Below are 20322 nucleotides of genomic sequence, written 5' to 3'. Positions count from 1 at the left end.
ATAGGTGGGTTGCTGGGCAGGGTGGCTGTACCACACTGCGCCTCTAAGTCAATAGATCGATAGATAAATAAACGAGCAAACAAGCAAGCACATGAAACAGGCTGATCTTTCGTCTACTGGGAGTGCAAAATGAGTTGAGGGGTCTTGACAGGGGGGATGTGGAGGGGATGTTTCCTCTTGTGTAAGAGTATAGAACTCTCACCCACTGTGTTTAAATAACTATTGAAGTCTGAGACAAAGTGAATTTTTATCTTTGAGGATAATGAGTCAAAGAGGAACAGGTATTTAATTGTAGTGGATTCGGGTTAATTGGAACACATCGGGACCAGTACTTTTTAGCCCAATTAAGTAGCTGCTCCAATTAGCTGACATTTCATGGAAATAGTTAAAAAGGCATAAAAACAATGAACTACTGTTCAACTGAGTACCAAATTATGAATTTAACTGAAATACAGAACAAATTAGAACATTACCAAACATTTTCACAAATGAAACAAAGTGAGGCATTTTATGTTTAAAGAAATCCGTAACACATTTTATTGAACTCCAAAACCTACCCAACAAAAGTGTGCTAAAAGCCGTTTACATAACCACAGCATCACGCCAGACCAGCCTCTTAAAGTGAAACCCAAACTCAATGTCAGTGGTTGTGAGGTATGTGCAGTTACATTTCTCTGTACAGCCCCTCCAAACGCCTCCCTCCCCCCGCCCCCCGAATTCACTAAAATTGGCATTGTGAGCCTGTCTGGAGCTCAAATGAGCCGCCTGGCTTCTGTCCTCTGTTCCTTGAGTGGAGGAATAGAAGGTGCCTCTGGCTCGTCCAGAGGTGTGTTGACATGCTCATGGTGATATTGTGATGGCAGTGGAATACTCAAAATCTTGGTGGGCTGGCTTAAAGTGATCTACCAAAATATGTTCTGGTTTCCAAAACACAGAAGGGGGCCTAAGGGGATGTTGGTGTGTATTGTGGCAGACAAAAACAAACAAGGCAGAATGTATACCAACAGGAACCCAAGAGTGCTGTATGCCATGATGGGAGGTAGAAGTAGGTGACAAGAAATTGAATTTACTGAGGAGGGTGGAACACTGTTGAGAGGCCGACCGGATAGTATAGGCATCAGGAATGAAATCACCTGGCACTGGTAATAGCTGCCCGTATACCAATGCTGCCACAGACGACTGCAGGTCCTGTTTTAGAACAGTTTTGAGCCCCAGCAGGACCCATGGGAGATGATCATAGAACATAGAATAGTACAGCACATTACAGGCCCTTCAACCCACAATGTTGTGCCAGCCCTCAAACCCTGCGTCCCATATAACCCCCCACCTTAAATTCCTCCATATACCTGTCTAGTAGTCTCTTAAACTTCATGAGTGTATCTGCCTCCACCACTGACTCGGGCAGTACATTCCACACACCAACCGCTCTGAGTAAAAAACCTTCCTCTAATATCCCCCTTGAACTTCCCACCCCTTACCTTAAAGCCATGTCCTCTTGTATTGAGCAGTGGTGCCCTGGGGAAGAGGCGCTGGCTATCCACTCTATCAATTCCTTTTATTATCTTGTACACCTCTGTCATGTCTCCTCTCATCCTCCTTCTCTCCAAAGAGTAAAGCCCTAGCTCCCTTAATCTCTGATCATAATGCTTACTCTCTAAACCAGGCAGCATCCCGGTAAATCTCCTCTGTACCCTTTCCAATGTTTCCACATCCTTCCTATAGTGAGGTGACCAGAACTGGACACAGTACTCCAAGTGTGGCCTAACCAGAGTTTTATAGAGCTGCATCATTACATCGCGACTCTTAAATTCTATCCCTCGACTTATGAAAGCTAACACCCCATAAGCTTTCTTAACTACCCTGTCTACCTGTGAGGCAACTTTCAGGGATCTGTGGACATATATCCCCAGATCCCTCTGCTCCTCCACACTACCAAGTATCCTGCCATTTACTTTGTACTCTGCCTTGGAGTTTGTCCTTCTAAAGTGTACCACCTCACACTTCTCCGAGTTGAACTCCATCTGCAACTTCTCAGCCCACTTCTGCATCCTATCAATGTCTCTCTGCAATCTTTGACAATCCTCTACACTATCTACAACACCACCAACCTTTGTGTCTTCTGCAAACTTGGCAACCCACCCCTCTACCCCCACATCCAGGTTGTTAATAAAAATCACAAAAAGTAGAGGTCCCAGATCAGATCCTTGTGGGACACCACTAGTCACAATCCTCCAATCTGAATGTACTCCCTCCACTACCACCCTCTGCCTTCTGCAGGCAAGCCAATTCTGAATCCACCTGGCCAAACTTCCCTGGATCCCATGCCTTCTGACTTTCTGAATAAGCCTACCGTGTGGAACTTTGTCAAATGCCTTACTAAAATCGATATAGATCACATCCACTGCAGTACCCTCATCTATATGCCTGGTCACCTCCTCAAAGAACTCTATCAGGCTTGTTAGACACGATCTGCCCTTCACAAAGCCATGCTGACTGTCCCTGATCAGACCATGATTCTCTAAATGCCCATAGATCCTATCTCTAAGAATCATTTCCGAAAGCTTTCCCACCACAGACATGAGGCTCACTGGTCTGTAATTACCTGGACTATCCCTACTACCTTTTTTGAACAAGGGGACAACATTTGCCTCTCTCCAATCCTCCAGTATCATTCCCATGGACAATGAGGGCATAAAGATCCTAGCCAGAGGCTCAGCAATCTCTTTCCTCGCCTCATGGAGCAGCCTGGGGAATATTCCGTCAGGCCCCGGGGACTTATCTGTCCTAATGTATTTTAACAACTCCAACACCTCCTCTCCCTTAATATCAACATGCTCCAGAACATCAACCTCATTCATATTGTCCTCACCATCATCAAGTTCCCGCTCATTGGCGAATACCGAAGAGAAGTATTCATTGAGGACCTCGCTCACTTCCACGGCCTCCAGGCACATCTTCCCACCTTTATTTCTAATCGGTCCTACCTTCACTCCTGTCATCCTTTTGTTCTTCACATAATTGAAGAATGCCTTCGGGTTTTCCTTTACCCTACTCGCCAAGGCCTTCTCATGCCCCCTTCTTGCTCTCCTCAGCCCCTTCTTAAGCTCCTTTCTTGCTTCTCTATATTCCTCAATAGGCCCATCTGATCCTTGCTTCCTAAACCTCATGTATGCTGCCTTCTTCCACCTGACTAGATTTTCTACCTCACTTGTCACCCATGGTTCCTTCACCCTACCATTCTTTATCTTCCTCACCGGGACAAATTTATCCCTAACCTTCTGCAAGAGATCTCTAAACATCGACCACATGTCCATAGTACATTTCCCTGCAAAAACATATCCCAATTCACACCCGCAAGTTCTAGCCTTATTTAATTTGCCCTTCCCCAATTAAAAAATTTTCCTGTCTTCTCTGATTCTATCCTTTTCCATGATAATGCTAAAGGCCAGGGAGCGGTGGTCACTGTTCCCCAGATGCTCACCCACTGAGAGATCTGTGACCTGACCCGGTTCATTACCTAGTACTAGATCTAGTATGGCATTCCCCCCAGTCGGCCTGTCCACATACTGTGACAGGAATCCGTCTTGGACACACCTAACAAACTTTGCCCCATCTAAACCCTTGGAACTAAACAGGTGCCAATCAATATTAGGGAAGTTAAAGTCACCCATGATAACAACCCTGTTATTTTTGCACCTCATCGGTCAGGGAAGCCCTCAGAGCAACCTTTAAGGAGCGGTGAAACCACTTGCAGAAGCCATTGGGACTGTGGGTGATACGCCATGGTGTGATGTAGCCCTATGCTGAGGTTCTGGGCTATCACAGCCCAAAGGTCTAAACTTAATTTGGGACCATGGTTAGAGGAAGTAACAGATGGGGTGCCAAAATGAGCAGCCCAGGTGCTGATGAATGGCTGAGCTATATCTGTGGCCATTGCTGATGCTCGAGAGATGGCCTCTGGCCACCTGGTGGTACAGTCCACCATGGTAAGAAGGTGTGTGAAACCCGCAGGAACAGGGACCTCCAATGGTGCCTGAACATGACGGTTAATTTTTTTGCCTGCTGGCACTCCACACAAGCTGCAGTCGAATCATACACGTCCTTTCTGAGGCCATGCCACACAAACTTTAGTGCAATTGGTTTCTGTGAGGCCTTCCGGCCTGGATGTGAGAAGCCATTTATAGAGTCGAAAAGAGTCCTTTTCCAGTTTGCGGACACAATGAGGCCAGGGCGATTGTTTGAGACATCACACTGGAGAGAAACCCCAGCTTCCCCGAACTTAATGTCAGCCAACCAGAACCCTGTGACTGCTGTTCAGTAAAGCTGGGCCTCTGGGTCAGTAACTTGGTCGGCTGCTACACTGGCATAGGCAACCCCGATGTGTATGGCCTCAGGGGCTGGCCATGAGAGTTAATCAGCCACGGCATTATTTTTCCCCTTGATAGTTGTGAGCTCTGATATGTAGGCCAGGTGGCATTGCTGCTGTGCAGACCAAGGTTCTGATAGTTAGTTTATTGTGTGCATGAGGGGTATGTGGTCAACGAACGCTGTGAAATGTCAACCCTCTGGAAGAAAACGAAAATGGCAGACAGCTAGATTGAGACTGAGAAGCTCACAGTCAAACATACTGTGTTTCCTTTTGGGGGACGGAGCTGCCGGCTGAAGATGGCGAACAGCTGCCGCAGGCCTCTTACCAGCTGTTCATGCACAGCACCCACAACGTAGTCTGCGGCGTCAGTAGTAATGGCTGTGGGTGTGTTGGGGAGTGGGTGCGCCAGTAGGATTGCATTAGAAAGAGGTCGTTTGGTATCATCAAATGCCCTGGTCATGTCCACTGGCCAGTCAAGCACTAGATTAGGGGTATTGCCTTTGAGCGCACTATACAGGGGGAGCATAAGTTCAACATCTCATGGAATGAAGCAGTGATAGAAATTCATCATGTCTAAAAATTCCTGTAGTTTTTTGGTAGTGTGGGGTGGTGGAAAATCCATAATAGCGGCTACCTTTGATGGAAGGGGTTTTGCTCCTTCTGCGGAGATGCGATGGCTGAGAAAGTTAATGGTTGACAACCCAAACTGGCATTTAGCAGGGTCATTAATCAACCTGTGTTGGCTTAAGCGCTGGAAAAGTGTGCGGAGATGGGATACATGTTCAGATTTTAATACAGAGTCCATCAGCTGCTGGAAATTCTGTGCAATGTTTTTCAGTCCAAACAGTATGTGCAGAAACTCAAAAAGGCCAAATGGAGTTATCACAGCTGTTTGGGAATGTCCTCTGATAACACAGGCACCTGATGGTAATTAGATCAACTTTGGGAAAAATTAACTTTCTGGCTAAATGTGCCGAGAAGTCTTGAATGTGTGGGACGAGGTAACATACGGGGGGGGGAGGGGGGTGGCCTTGTTAAGGCATCAGTAATCACCACATGGGTGGCAACAACCATCGGATTTAAGGACCATATGGAGAGGTGAAGCCCAGCGGCTATTCGACTGATATACAGTTCTGAGTCTTTCCATGTTGGGACACAGTTGCCAGCTTTTCTGTGTCCAGTCTACGTGCGCAGGCATGGACTGGTGGGCCAGTTGTGGGAATGTGGTGCTTCACCATATGTTTTGAGACTGTAGTGGAGAATGGAGGTCTGGGAATTCACCCAGCAGACAAGTAAACTCTCATGTGGTCGTTGTGGGGATCTGACTGGGGGAGCAGGGTAACGACTCAAAGTCTTTGACATCCACATGCCGGCAGTTCTTAAGATCGACTATCAGCCCTTGGGCACATGGAAATCTGCACCAAGCAGTGGTCTAGCCACTTTAGCCAGGACTAAGTCCCGTGTGTAACGTCACTCACTGAAGCAGAGCACCCATTGTGTCCCGTCAGTCTGGATCTTGCTGCCGTTGGCAGCCTCCAGCGAGGTTTCGTCGCTCTTTTCCTTCTTATCAATAGGCGACACTGGCAGCACACTCACTTGAGCACCCGTGTCACACAGGAAGCGACACCCTGGCAACTGGAACCCACAGTGTTCACAGACCTGTAATGTCCCGATGTGCTGGCGCTGTTGAAGTTGCAAGGTTCCTATCAAAGTGATCATGGTAAAAGCACAGACCTTGCTGAATGGGCTTATTGAGGTAGAGAAAAGAGGAGGAATAACGCATTGCTGCCTAGCCGAGTGTAGACTATCGGTTATTTTAGCAAGCTCCCCATAGTTCATCACAGGTGAATTAGCAAAGGCTATGCAAACTTGATTAGGCATTTGCTGCATGAAGGGTTCTTTAAAAATAAAACATGGATGGTGATTTCCCAGGAGAGATAGCATGTGGTCCATTAGCTCCAATGGCTTACTATCACCCGTAACACATTTTATTAAACTCCTAAACCTACACACAGAAGCGTACTAAAAACGTCATCACGCCAGACCAGCATCTTAAACTGAAACCCCATCTCAATGTGGTGGTTGTGAATTTTCTCCCAGTTATGTTACCCTAGACAACTATAGTACGATAAAGGTACGTATTAGTTCCTGGTAGTTATCGTTGGAGTGTACACTGCTGCATTCTTTTGATTGACTCTAAATGAACAAAATCAATGCAGATTCCACGTGCAGATAATGGACTACCTTCATATGGTGCTTTCAGAGATTGCATCCTCCTATTCTTCATTCTCATTGTAACATTCAAGGTGATTGTTGATACCTTCAAATTCATCATAGTTCCTAACCTGTTGAAGTAGTGAAATCATTTCATTTTCACTCCCAGATGTTTCTGGCATCTCCAAGCCTGAATACTTGAAACCACGAACAATCAGAGACAAAAATTGCTGCTTTTTGATCACAAGCACATTCAACTGATTCTATTTAAAAACAGTTTTCTCAAAGCACAGTGTGGTGTCTAACGGCCATGCAAGTGCCCATGACTGATGCTAGTTAGAAACTGTACAGCAGTGGTCTCCCATCTAAATTAAGCAGCATAGTGTCCGAAATAAATGAAGGGAATCCTGCTATAGTTTCTCAATTAGTTTTTGCTTTTAAGAGTTGCCCCAAATAACTAGCTGTCTCGATTAACCAATGGCCCAAACAACCGTAATCCACTGTATTTTCGGTTTCAGATTTATTTATCACATGTACATCGAAACAGACAGTGAAAAGCGTAATTTCTGTTCACATCCAACATACCCAAGATGTGCTGGGGACAATTCTCATCTTTTAAGGCAGAGGAAGATCAGAAGTCCATAAGATATAGAAGAATTGTTAGGCCATTCAATCCATCGAGGCTGCTGTGCCATTCAATCATAGCTGATTTGTTTCAACCACATTCTCCTACCTTTTCCTAATAAACCTTAATCCTCTTACCAAACAAGAACCTATCAATCTCTGCCCTAAGTACACTGAATGACCTGGCCTCCTGGCCTCCACATCTGTTCGCGGCAATGAATCCTACAGATTCTCCACCCTCTGGCTGAAGAAATTCCTCCTCATCTCAGTTTTAAAGGGACATCCCTTTATGCTGAGGCTGTGCCCTTGGATTCTAAAGCTCAAAGTTGAAGGTAAATTTATTATCAGAGTACATACTCTACGCGTCTCTAAAAACTACCCTGAGATTCATTTTCTTGTCGGCATCCACTTTATAGAACAAAGAAATATAATAGAATCAATGGAAAACTACACACAAAGAGTGACAGACAACCGATGTGCAACAGAAGACAATCAGTGGAAATACAAAAATAATCAACAAGTAAATAAATAAATAATAGATCACAGATTTAAAGTGAGTTCATAGGTTGTGGAATCAGCTCAGTATTGAGGTGAGTGAGGTTATCCACGCCTGATGGTTCTTCTCAAAAGGTTTCCCTTTACCGTAGTATGATCTATTTTCTTAGCTATTGATATCCCAGATACTTATTCTGTTTCATATTCATCCATTGGTTGTATTGTACCCTGCTGCTCTGTTTTATATTCCACTGGCTCGTTTGCATCTTCTTTTAATGTTCTGCACTTATCCAGTCCCTGTTTATACAGTATCTTTCAAAAATAGTTCTACTATTTAAATTAACGCAACACACATCAAAGTTGCTGGTGAACGCAGCAGGCCAGGCAGCATCTCTAGGAAGAGGTGCAGTCGACGTTTCAGGCCGAGACCCTTCGTCAGGACTAACTGAAGGAAGAGTGAGTAAGAGATTTGAAAGTTGGAAGGGGAGGGGGAGATCCAAAATGATAGGAGAAGACAGGAGGGGGAGGGATGGAGCCAAGAGCTGGACAGTTGATTGGCAAAAGGGATACGAGAGGATCATGGGACAGGAGGTCCGGGAAGAAAGACAAGGCAGGGGAAACCCAGAGGATGGGCAAGGGGTATATTCAGAGGGACAGAGGGAGAAAAAGGAGAGTGAGAGAAAGAATGTGTGTATAAAAGTAAGTAACAGATGGGGTACGAGGGGGAGGTGGGGCATTAGCGGAAGTTAGAGAAGTCGATGTTCATGCCATCAGGTTGGAGGCTACCCAGACGGAATATAAGGTGTTGTTCCTCCAACCTGAGTGTGGCTTCATCTTTAGAGTAGAGGAGGCCATGGATAGACATATCAGAATGGGAATGGGATGTGGAATTAAAATGTGTGGCCACTGGGAGATCCTGCTTTCTCTGGCGGACAGAGCATAGATGTTCAGCAAAGCAGTCTCCCAGTCTACTATTTAAATTAATTGTTTTAGCTTTACTGATGAAGGAGCTTATCATTTCACATTGTCCATGTATAGAAGGTGTGTCAAGGAATAATTTGTTTGGTTGTCTCTAATTTGAAACCCTATTTTCATCCGATTCAGTCAATTAGAGAGCGTGTTTAAAGCTAGACAGAACCATAGTGGGCTTAGAGAAATGCTTTGGTTTATTTTGATAATGGTGGTTGTTCTTTTTTGGTTATTAGTAGAAAGGGTGGTTATAGTATGCCAACCAGATGTTCTAAACGTTTAGCAAGTATTGGGTGTAGTTTATATATATATATAAAGAGTTTCTATTAACCATGAGTATGGGACAGAATCAAGTGCTTTTTGGTAGTCAATATAATAGCATGAAAGATTCCTGCTTCTCCACCGGGCTTGATTTGGAATTACAGAGTCTACTATCAGTTGTTCGTTACATCCTCTCACACCCTTACGGCATCCTTTCTGCTCTTCTGTCAGTATATTGTGGTTATCTAAGTCAGTGGTGATTAGGTGCGAGATCCATCATTTTATAATTTTATATATAGTTTGTAAACAAGTAAAAAGACAATACTTTGTCAGATCATTTGTGATTTCTCCTTTAGGTAAGGGATATATTTTACCATTTGTTAAAAATTTGGGCACTTTTTCAGGAATTTTAAGAAAATTGTTGATATGTATTAATAGGTACAATTGAAGACAAGTAAACTTTTTATACCAATAATTATGAATATTATCACTGGCAGCTCTTTTCCAGTTGTGGGGATTTTTTATACCCTCTTTTAGCATATCCATTGTAACTGTTCGCGTGTCTTCAGTTGGTTGCTTGTCTGTGCTGTTGGATGTGGTCTTTCATTGATTCTATTATGTTCCTTCTGTGAATGCCTGCAATAAAATGAATCTCAGGGTTGTATGTGGTGGCATATATGTACTTTGAACAGATACAGCAGTAACATTTAAGAGGCATTTAGCCAAGCTCATGGCCAGGCAGGAAATGGAGGGATACAGACCAGGTGCAGGTGGATGGGGTGAGAATTGAAGGCCTGTTCCTCTGCTATGCTGTTCAGTGAAAGAGAGGTGGAGAGATTTAGGCTTTGAGCAGCTGAAGGCAATTGTTTTTGGGAACGATTATGAGGCCCAGTTTGTATGGACTGCACAGGAAAGATACCATTGTGCAAGGGACTTCACAAAGGAGATTGATCAGGAAACATTTAGCCATGAGGAAGGATTAGATAAGTGTGGGTCATTTTCTTTGAGACAAGAGGCTGATCAGAGAAGTGGATAAAATTATGAGGGGCCTCAGGAAGCAGGAGGGACCTACTTTGCTTTACAGAGGGGTCAAAAAACCATGAGGAACAGGTTTAAAGTAATTGGTAGAAGAATTAGTGCAAGATGAAGAAACAAAAATGTTTCATGCAGAAGATGGTGGGGGGTTTACAACCCGTTGCCTGAGGGTGTTGGACGCTGGAACCTTCATAATGTTCTACAGGTGCTCGAGATGTCCTTGAAGAAGTAAATCTTCTTCACCACGGAGCAAAGGATACTTGTTTTTTTTTCACAGGCAGAATCTAAATTGGTAGAAAGCCTCCTCAGTGCTACCATGGCTGTAAAATTCTCCCAGCGGAGGAAAAAAGGAATCTCTGCGTGCAAAGTATGACAGCTGGATAAGTGGTGCCACATCAATAACCTATCAAGAGCTGATTGTTCACTTCAGGAAGGAAAAGGAAGGCAGACATATGCCAGGTTACATTGGGGTAATCAGCAGTGGAGAGAGTCATCAGCTTTAAATTCCTGAGGGTTAACATATCTGAATCCTTGTCCTGGGCCCAGCACATAGATACAGTCACAAGGAAGGCATGCCAGCATTTCTACTTTTTTAGGAGGTTAAGAACATTCGGCTTGTCATCAAACACTAACAAATTTCCGCTGTTGAAAGTATCCTGACTGGTTGCAACAGGGCAAATCAAATGCACAGTAACATAAATACTTTAGAGAATAGTGAACTCAGCCCTATACCTACCTCCTCACCATTGGTAGTATCTACAGGAGACACTGCCTCAAGGAGACAACATCCATTACCGAAGAGCCTCACCATCCGGACCATGTCATCTTAGACCATAAGACCATTAGGCATAGGAGCAGAAATAGGCCATTCAGCCCATCGAGCCTGTTTCACCATTCCATCCATCTTCTGACAGCTTCTATCTGGCAGGACACAGAAGCCTGAAGTCCCACACCACCTGGTTCAAGAATATTTTCCTTCAACTATTCAGTACTTGAACCAACTGAAAAAACCCTAATCACTACAGTTTAGCAACACTGAAAGGGTGACTTTGTAAAATTGACTCTGTTCTTTTTACTCTCTAATTCTGTTCTTTGTTGTAAAACTGGTGAATAGTTTATGCCTTATCCAGGTTTTTCTTACGTATACTGTTTACCTGATGCTATGAGCCTATGATGATGCTGCAAGTACATTTTTTATTGCAACCTGTACAATGCATGGGAATTTTAGAAGAATGATCTTAGATGCGTCAGGATCTTCGATCTTTAGAAGAGTGTGTGGGGATCTCATTGAAACCTACCAGATATTGAAAGGACTAGATAGGGTGAATGTGGAGAGGATGTTTCCTGTGGTGGGGTGGGGGGTGATATCCAGAACTAGAGGGCACAGCCTCAAAATTGAGGGTTGACCCTTTAGAACAGAAGTAAGGAGGAATATTTTTTGCTAGGAGTAGTGAATCTGTGGAATGCTCTGCCACGGACTGTGGTGGAGGCCAAGTCCGTGGGTATATTTAAGGCAGATATTGATAGATTGGTCAGGGCTTCAAAGGACGTGGCGAGGAGACAGGTGTATGGGGTTAAGTAGGATCAAGGATCAGCCATGATGGAATGGAGGAGCAAACTCGATGGGCTGAATGGCCTAATTCTACTCCCATGTCCTATGGTCTTATACATGTGGTTATGCATCTTGCAATAAACTCGACTGGATCAGTCGACTGGACTGCAGACTGAATTAATCTAAACACACATAGATCATGGTGACCTGTCACAAATGAATTTGTACAATAGAAGCAGAAACCTGGACGTATGGACACACTTACTGGTTGAGTTCTGGCTCATCTTCCAGCTTGGTCCGCCTCCTGTGGCCTTTCCTCTTGCCACTTCTGAAAGAGAAAAGAACGCCTGTGAAGTACAAGGGAGAGGAACCTTCTGGTCTGAAGGGTTTTCTCTGAGTGGTACAAGTTTGTTGAACTGGTAACGGAATTCCTGTACCTGTCGCCTTTCAATCGCTTCCGCCGTGGTCTGAAAAATAAAGGAGAGAAGAGATTTAAGAGGAAATTGTGGTATCAGAATCTCCAGAAATAGGCCATTCAGCCCATCTTATCTCTTTGAAAACTATCCAACTGCTTTCTCCTCTCCCAAAAGCCCCGTGAGTATATTGTTTAAACATTTATCCAGCCCTCATTATGAATTACTTCTGAGTATGCTGTACTGCCAGAGCTCTGAAGAGATATTTTCTACATCAGAACAGCTCATGCAGGAAAGTTCCCAAAGCCTCCCTTGTTCCTTTGCCAGTCTGGGGCCTCCAGTCCCCAGGTACAGTTTGTCTTCAAAACAGAAACATATTGCTGGAAATGTTCAGCAGGTCAAGGGCTTTAAGGTAATATCTAAGCAGGTTAAAATCTTATTTTCTTATTCATTTATGTGGAGATATAGCACGGAATAAGCCTTTCTGGCCCTTCAAACTGCGCTGCCCAGCAACCCCCAATTAACCCTAATGTAACCCAGGTTAATTAAACCCAACGATGTAATGTTAGAAAGCGCCACCTGTGGAGGGATGAAAACAAAGTTTACCAAATTTTTTTAAAAAAGAACTGGGAGAAAAATAGTGATGTGAAAACAAGGCGTAGCTGATGCAGGCGTGGACAAGCGACAGAAATGCAGCAACCTATAGAAACTAAAAAAAGATATAAACTATTAAAAGTGGAATTAGTAGTGAGTGTCTTTACCCTAGTTATTTGAAAACTTCTGGGTGAAACCCCTGGAGGAGGGACGATAGCAATAAAGGACTTATTGAAGCTACGGCTATAAGAAGCAGCAGCTATAATGAGACAATATTGGCAGAGACGAGTGTCCAAGATCTCTACTGTGTAACTGGGAATTAGTTCTGTTAAATCACACCGGGGGATTTGGTCAGGATTTTTTTTGTATAAGTTTGAGAATCAACTTTCTGTGGATAAGCAACTATTTCATCCAACAAAATAAGAAACAAGATGGCAAGCTACCCAAAATCAAAGAATGAAATGCTTCAAGACGTAGAGGATTTAGTACGGTTGGATTTATTAGTTTATTCCTCTTTTGAAGGATCTGAATTTAATTTTCTTGAAGAACTGATTATTTTTGCTAAGACTTTGATAAGTGACTGAATGATATTTACTTTGTTTAAAAGTTGTGATGTTGGAGAATTTGTTGTGAAAGGAGTTATGTTGGTGGGGGGGGGGGCCTGAATTTGAATTTGTAGACATACTGACGTAGAACTAAAAGTGAGGTTAGCCATAATACCTGTACTTAAAAATAGGAATTCAATTAGTTTCCTAACTAACTAGGGATGAATAAAAGTACGAATGTTAGCCTGTAAACCTTTAAATAAGGAATAACAGTAGATCTATTAGAATCAGAATCAGGTTTATTATCACGGCATGTGTCGTGAAATATGTTAACTTTGCAGCAGCAGTTCAATGCAATACATAATAAAGAAGAAGAAGAAAAAATAAAATATAAATAAGTAAATCAATTACAGTATAAGTATATTGAGTAGATTAAAAATCGTCTCAATATACAGAAATAATATATATTAAAAAAGTGAGGCAGTGTCCAAAGATTCAATGTCCATTTAGGAATCGGATGACAGAGGGGAAGAAGCTGTTCCTGAATCACTGAGTGTGTGCCTTCAGGCTTCTGTACCTCCTACCTGATGGTAACAGTGAGAAAAGGGCATGTCCTGGGTGCTGGAGGTCCTTAATAATGGACGCTGCCTTTCTGAGACACTGCTCACTAAAGATGTCCTGGGTACTTTGTAGGCTGGTACCCAGATGGAGCTGACTAGATTTACAACCCTCTGCAGCTTCTTTTGGTCCTGTGTAGTAGCCTCCATACCAGATGGTGATGCAGCCTGTCAGAATGCTCTCCACGGTACGTCTACAGAAGTTTTTGAGTGTATTTGTTGACATACCAAATCTCTTCAAACTCCTAATGAAGTATAGTTGCTGACTTGCCTTCTTTATAACTGTATCAATATGTTGGGATTAGATTGGGTCTTCAGAGAACTTGAAACCCAGGAACTTGAAACTGCTTACTTTCTCCACTTCTGATCTCTCTATGAGGATTGGTATGTTTTCCTTCATCTTACCCTTCCTGAAGTCCACAAACAGCTCTTTCGTCTTACTGACGTTGAGTGCCAGGTTGTTGCTGCGGCACCACTCCACTAGTTGGCATTTCTCACTCTTGTACGCCCTCTCGTCACCACCTGAGATTCTACCAACATTGGTTGTATCGTCAGCAAATTTATAGGTGGTATTTGAGCTATGCCTAACCACACAGTCATGTGAATATAGAGAGTAGAGCAGTGGGCTAAGCACACACTCCTGAGGTGCACCAGTGTTGATTGACAGCAAGGAGGAGATGTTATCACCAATCTGCACAGATTGTTGTCTTCTGGTTAGAAAGCTGAGGATCCAATTGCAGAGGGAGGTACAGAGGCCCAGGTTCTGCAACTTCTCAATCAGGATTATGGGAATGATGGTATTAAATGCTGAACTATGGTCGATGAACAGCATCCTGATATAGGTGTTTGTGTTGGCCAGGTAATAAGATAATAAGGCAGTGTGAAGAGCCATTGAGATTGCACCTGCTGTTGACCTATTGTGATGATAGGCAGATTGCAATGGGTCCAGCTCCTTGCTGAGGCAGGAGTTCAGTCTAGTCATGACCAGCCTCTCAAAGCATTTCATCACTGTCAGTGTGAGTGCTACCGGGCGATAGTCATTAAGGCAGCTCACATTATTCTTCTTAGGCACTGGTATAATTGTTGCCTTTTTGAAGCAAGTGGGAACTTTTGCCTGTAGCAGTGAGAGGTTGAAAATGTCCGTGAATACTCCAGCTAGTTGGTCGGCACAGGTTTTCAGAGCCTTACCAGGTATTCTATTGGGACCTTCCCTCTTTAAAGACAGCCTAACATCAGCCTCTGAGACAGAGATCACAGGATCATCAGGTGCAGCAGGGATCTTCACAGCTGTAGTTGTGTTCTCCCTTTCAAAGCAGGCAGGGAAGGCATTGAATTCATCTAGTAGTGAAGCATCGCTGCCATTCATGCTATTGGGTTTCACTTTGTAGGAAATAATGTCTTGCAAACCCTGCCAGAGTTGTCGTACATCTGCTGTCGCCTCCAACCTCATTTAAAATTGTCTCTTCACCCTTGAAATAGGCCTCTGCAAACTATACCTGGTTTTCTGGTACAGGCCTGGGTTGCCAGACTTGAATGCCACAGATTGAGCCTTCAGCAGACGACGTATCTCCTAGTTCATCCACAGCTTATGATTTGGGGATGTTGAGCAAGTCTTTGTGGGCACACACTCATCCACACAGGCTTTAATGAAGTCAGTAACAACTGCAGCATACTCATCCAGATTTGAAGATGAAGCCCTGAATACAGTCCACTCCACCCATTCAAAGCAGTCCTGTAGGCACTCCTGTGCTTCCCTTGTCCATACCTTCTCGGTCCTCACTGCTGGTGCTGCAGTTTTCAGTCTCTGCCTATACTCAGAGAGTAGAAGTACAGCCAGCTGATCAGACTTTTTGAAGTGAAGGCATGGAATAGCATGGTAGGCATTCTTGATGGTGGTGTAACAGTGGTCCAGTGTGTTGTTTCCTCTGGTATTGTAAGTGATCTGTTGATGGTAATTACTTAGTGATTTTTTCAGACTGGCCTGGTTAAAATCACCCAAAATGATGGTGAAGGCGTTGCGTTGTGCTGTTTCATGCATGTTGATCCCATTCTCAGATCATCTAAAGCCTGATTGATATTGGCCTGAGCTGGAATGTATACTGCTGCCAAAATGACCTCAGAGAACTCGTGGTAGGTAAAGAGGATGGCATTTAAATGCTAGATACTCCAGGTCTGGTGAGCAGAATTGGGGCAGCATTGATATATTTGTGCACCAAGAAGAGTTGATCATGAGGCATACTCCTCCACCTCTGCTTTTGAGAGACTCTATAGATCTATCCTGATGGTATATAGTAAACCCTTCGATCTGAATCACTGCATCCGGTACAGAAGGGGTTAATCAGCATTCCGTGAAACAAAGGACACATGCGGTCCTAATGTCCCTCTGATTCAGCACCCTAGCTCTGAGATCATCGGATTTTATTCACCAAAGACATCTTTGTTGACTGTACTGACCTTGGAAGCAGTTGTGCTTTTTAGCTGTATCAGGCTGAAATGAGAATATTTAATCATATCCATTGAGAGTTCTGTTGCTACACGAGTCTCCTCGAGGTGGCCCAGAAGTTAGAGAAATTGGAATAATAAAGGTTATTCTAGTGAATCTCACTGATCTTAACTAAAAAGAAATTTGGTTTTCATTGGTATCTGAAATTTGGAACCTAAAACAGAATGTTGGAATTTTGCATTGTGCTGACTCGTAAATATTTTGTATATATTGCTATTTTTTATAAACGCAACTTATATTCAGAAGGACGTGTTTTCTATTCACTGCCTCCTTCCAATACTGAGAGCTTCTGATGGTCCACTAACACCTGGTGTAATACTATGCAATTTGCGGCGACCAGTCACACGAGCTAAGACAAGCGCTGCACAGGTGTTACACTAACCCAATCACGGGACAATTTACAATGACCAATTCACCTACTAACCCATGTCTTTGGATTGTGGGAGGAGACTGGAGAAAACCCACCCATTCTATGGGAGGATGTACAGAGTCTTTACAAATGACAGCCGAGTTGAACTACAAACTCTAATGTTCCTAGCTGTAATAGCGTTATGCAAATTGCTGTGCTACTGTGGTGCCCATGTCCAAAATCCAAATTAGAAAATACTGGAAATACTCAGCAGGTCAGGCAGCATCTGTGGAGAGGGAAACAGAGTTAAAAGTTCAGGTCTATAATTCTTCATCAGAGCTGGGCCAAACGAGGCAGAGCCAATTCTAATGATAGATTTTTTACTTGGACCTTTACCTGTGTATTTCTATCCGTAGATGCTGTCTGACCTGCTGAGTATCGTCATCATGTTTAGTTTTGCTGTAGATTTTCAGCATCTGCTTTCAGGGAATTTATTCTTAATTACTTCATCAAGATTTTGGCCTGGCACATTTGCACTAAAAGCTGTTCCAAGAAAAGCGATCCTTTTAAATTCAGACAATGAAAGCCCTCTGTCCCTGATATTATTTCAGCAAATATTGTGTTTAGTGTGAGTCACCCTGCTATAGGAAAGATGCCATCAAGCTGGAAAGAGTACAGAGGGAGGTTCACGAAGAAGTTACCAAGACTTAAGAGACTGAGTTAGTATATTTTTATGATTATTTAGTGACTGGGGAATCAAGAACTAGAAAGCATACGTTTAAGGCGAGAGGGACAGATGTAATAGAAACCAAAGGGGCAACCTTTCACTCAGAGGGCAGTCAGTATGTGGTATGAGGAAGGGCTGAAGCAGGTACATAAACATTTAAAAGACAGTTGGACAGATAGTTGGATAGGAAACAGTTGGACAGATAGACGGATAGGAAACAGTTGGACAGGTAGACGGATAGGAAACAGTTGGACAGGTATGCGGATAGGAAACAGTTGGACAGGTAGTTGGATAGGAAACAGTTGGACAGGTAGACGGATAGGAAACAGTTGGACAGGTAGACGGATAGGAAACAGTTGGACAGGTAGACGGATAGGAAACAGTTGGACAGATAGACGGATAGGAAACAGTTGGACAGGTAGACGGATAGGAAACAGTTGGACAGGTATGCGGATAGGAAACAGTTGGACAGGTATGCGGATAGGAAACATTTGGACAGGTAGATGGATAGGAAACAGTTGGACGGGTAAGCGGATAGGAAACAGTTGGACAGGTATGTGGATAGGAAATATTTAAATGGATGTGGACTTGGTGGGATTAGCTTAGGTGGGAATCTTGGTTGGCATGGACTATTCGGCTGAAGAACCTGTTTCCATGCTCTATGACTCTGACTCTGAATCTGCTCTCCACCTCTCTGGAAGCCTCTCCTTCTTCTAAAGCCTGTCACTCCTGCTGGGGCATAGGCCACAAATGGCAGCTTGTTAGACAAGTCCTCATTCCTGGGCCAATCTTTCAGGTCCAGGTGTAGCCCATTTATTCATTTCATAGGTGAAGGTCTTTCGTCGACTATGGATGAGGTGTTTGGAGCTTCGGTTGGTGTTTGTATTGCTCTGGGTTTTTACGGGATGGGGTTGCTAGCTCCATGCTCAACCCTCCTGCTTTTGCAGCTGGATTTGGTGGAGTTGGGAGAAAGGGTGCATTACCATTCATCCATTCATGGCTACTGGTTCTAACTCTGCTTTGGTGGAGGGCACCGGCTCTTGACCTCTAAGTTCAGCATGGGCCGGGCTACAGGTGTCTAATACCCAGCCGTATTCCAGTGTCTCCTGACAGAGTCTTGCAAATGGGCGTCGAGGGGAGTGAAAACACTCACTGGTTTGGGCTCACCAGTGTTGGCCTAGCAAAGTCTGTGGACCTTGGGCTGGTTTCCAGGGAGGTCCTTTGGATGCACGCAAAGCCCAGAGTGACTCCACAAGCTCAGCACTTTAACCCATACTCACCGGCATTCACAACTACTGTGTTCCGTGAAGATCATCTCCTCTTGTTTGGTTACATGCTCCAAAGGTGTTAACTTAATGACCTAAAAAATAAGATAGATAAAATCTGTTTTCTTAAAACATCAGGAGACACTGCATCACTCAGTCAGCTGCGAGCTCCTTGGTTATCCAAGTATCTCACCCAGCCTTAACCTCATGGTCACCTTTCTCCATTAGGTTCAAAGTTCAAATTAAATTTATTATCAAAGTACATATAAGACACCATATACAAAGCTGAGATTCATTTTCTTGTAGGTATACATAGTATATCCAAGAAACATAATAGAATCGATGAAAGACTGCTCCCAACAAGACAGACAACCAGTGTGTAAAAACAACAAACTGTGCAAATATGGAAGAAAAAAATAATAATACATAAATAAGCAATAAAGATCGATAACGTGAGATGACAATCCCATGAAAGTGAATCCATAGGTTCTGGGAAACATTCCCACTGGTTCACAAGCCTGATGGTTGAGGGGTAATGACTGTTCCTGAACCTGGAGATGTAAATCCTGAGGCTTCTGTACCTTCTTCCTGATGGCAGCAATGAAAAGAGAACGTGGCATGGGTGGTGGGGTCATTGATGATGGATACTGCTTTCCTGCAACAGTGCACGTGCTCAGTGTTGGGGAGGACTTTACCCGTGATGGATGGCTCTATCCCAAATCAGTTTAATATCTCTGGCATATGTTGCCTTTGTGTCAGCAGAACATTGCAATACATAACAATAAAAAACTGTAACTTACAGTAAGTATATATATTTAAAAGTTAAATAAATAGCAGACATCCCACCTCTCCCGGAAGTTCCAGGAGTCTCCCGCATATCGATAGTGGCTCCCTGATGCCCGGAAATTATATACAATATCCCGGAAATAGAGTTTTTTGAGAGGGAGAGGGAGAGTGGCATCCTGATTGGTCTGTCTTCATGCTAAGAGACTTCCCAACCACCGGGCCGCGAGGAAACAAAATGATTTGGCGATATGAGTTAGCTGCACCTTTCCTCATTCCCTGTCACGCACTGTTGAATTTTAACGCACGCGAGGTCATCAGTGACCCATGACGTGCAAAGGAATGGGTCCGTGACCCATTTGTGAATGTCCCCAGTGAATCATCCATGTCAGCGAGGGAAAAAGATCAATTCCTCGAGCTTGCAAATGACGGTGGGCTGAAAAGTATGCTTGACATAACATCTCTGCCGGCATTCTGGATCAAAGACAAGGCTGGATATCTTGAGGTAGCCACGGAAGCACTGAAAACGTTGCTTCCATTTCCAACATATCTCTGTGAAGCGGAGTTTTCTGCAATGAATGCAATGAAAACTAAATTGCGGAATAGACTGGACATAAGGAACCCCCTTCGAGTATCGCTGTCTCCAATCACCCCTCAATGGGACCGTCTTGTTACAGGAAAACAAGCCCAGGGCTCCCACTGATTCAGCGATATTGGTGTGTTACAATGATTTTATATGTTTATACGGGGAAAATATGTGCTGTGTGTTTAATATCCAAACGTTACTTAAAATGTTATGATGCAATTGACTTTCCACCTATATTCCGGTTGTGATTAACACCTCCGCCCCCAGTCGGCCGGTCTGCAAGAATATTGTCAATATTAAACCGGTCTGCGATGCAAAAATGATTGCGGACCCCTGCTAAGTAGACTTATCAGTTCTCTCTGTGGGTGGGCTTTACAATCGACCTCAAAAATAATGACAGTGTTGCTCGCTGCACTGTTTG

The 20322-nt window shown here is 43.7% G+C and overlaps 1 protein-coding gene across 3 annotated transcripts in view; it reads right to left on the bottom strand.

Annotated features, from left to right (window-relative positions):
- Positions 1–20322, bottom strand: part of fosb (FBJ murine osteosarcoma viral oncogene homolog B) — a 138471-nt gene that overhangs the window by 18257 nt on the left and 99892 nt on the right. Inside the window, exons 7-10 of one of the 3 annotated variants that reach the window (XM_072270293.1) lie at positions 18548–18627; positions 11957–11986; positions 11785–11847; positions 7040–9568 (exon numbers count right to left, since the gene is read on the bottom strand). In XM_072270293.1, the coding sequence (XP_072126394.1) occupies positions 9466–9568; positions 11785–11847; positions 11957–11986; positions 18548–18627 (276 nt within the window). In that variant the 3' untranslated portion in view covers positions 7040–9465. Of the gene's footprint in view, positions 1–7039; positions 9569–11784; positions 11848–11956; positions 11987–18547; positions 18628–20322 lie in introns of those variants that run through there. The other 2 variants (XM_072270291.1, XM_072270292.1) reach the window with 2 other exon arrangements.

The sequence above is a fragment of the Mobula birostris genome, chromosome 10 (genome assembly GCF_030028105.1).
Source record: "Mobula birostris isolate sMobBir1 chromosome 10, sMobBir1.hap1, whole genome shotgun sequence".
Classification (NCBI taxonomy): Eukaryota; Metazoa; Chordata; class Chondrichthyes; order Myliobatiformes; family Myliobatidae; genus Mobula; species Mobula birostris.
Note: the sequence above shows the minus strand (reverse complement) of the source record. Positions and strands in the feature narration are given on the sequence as shown.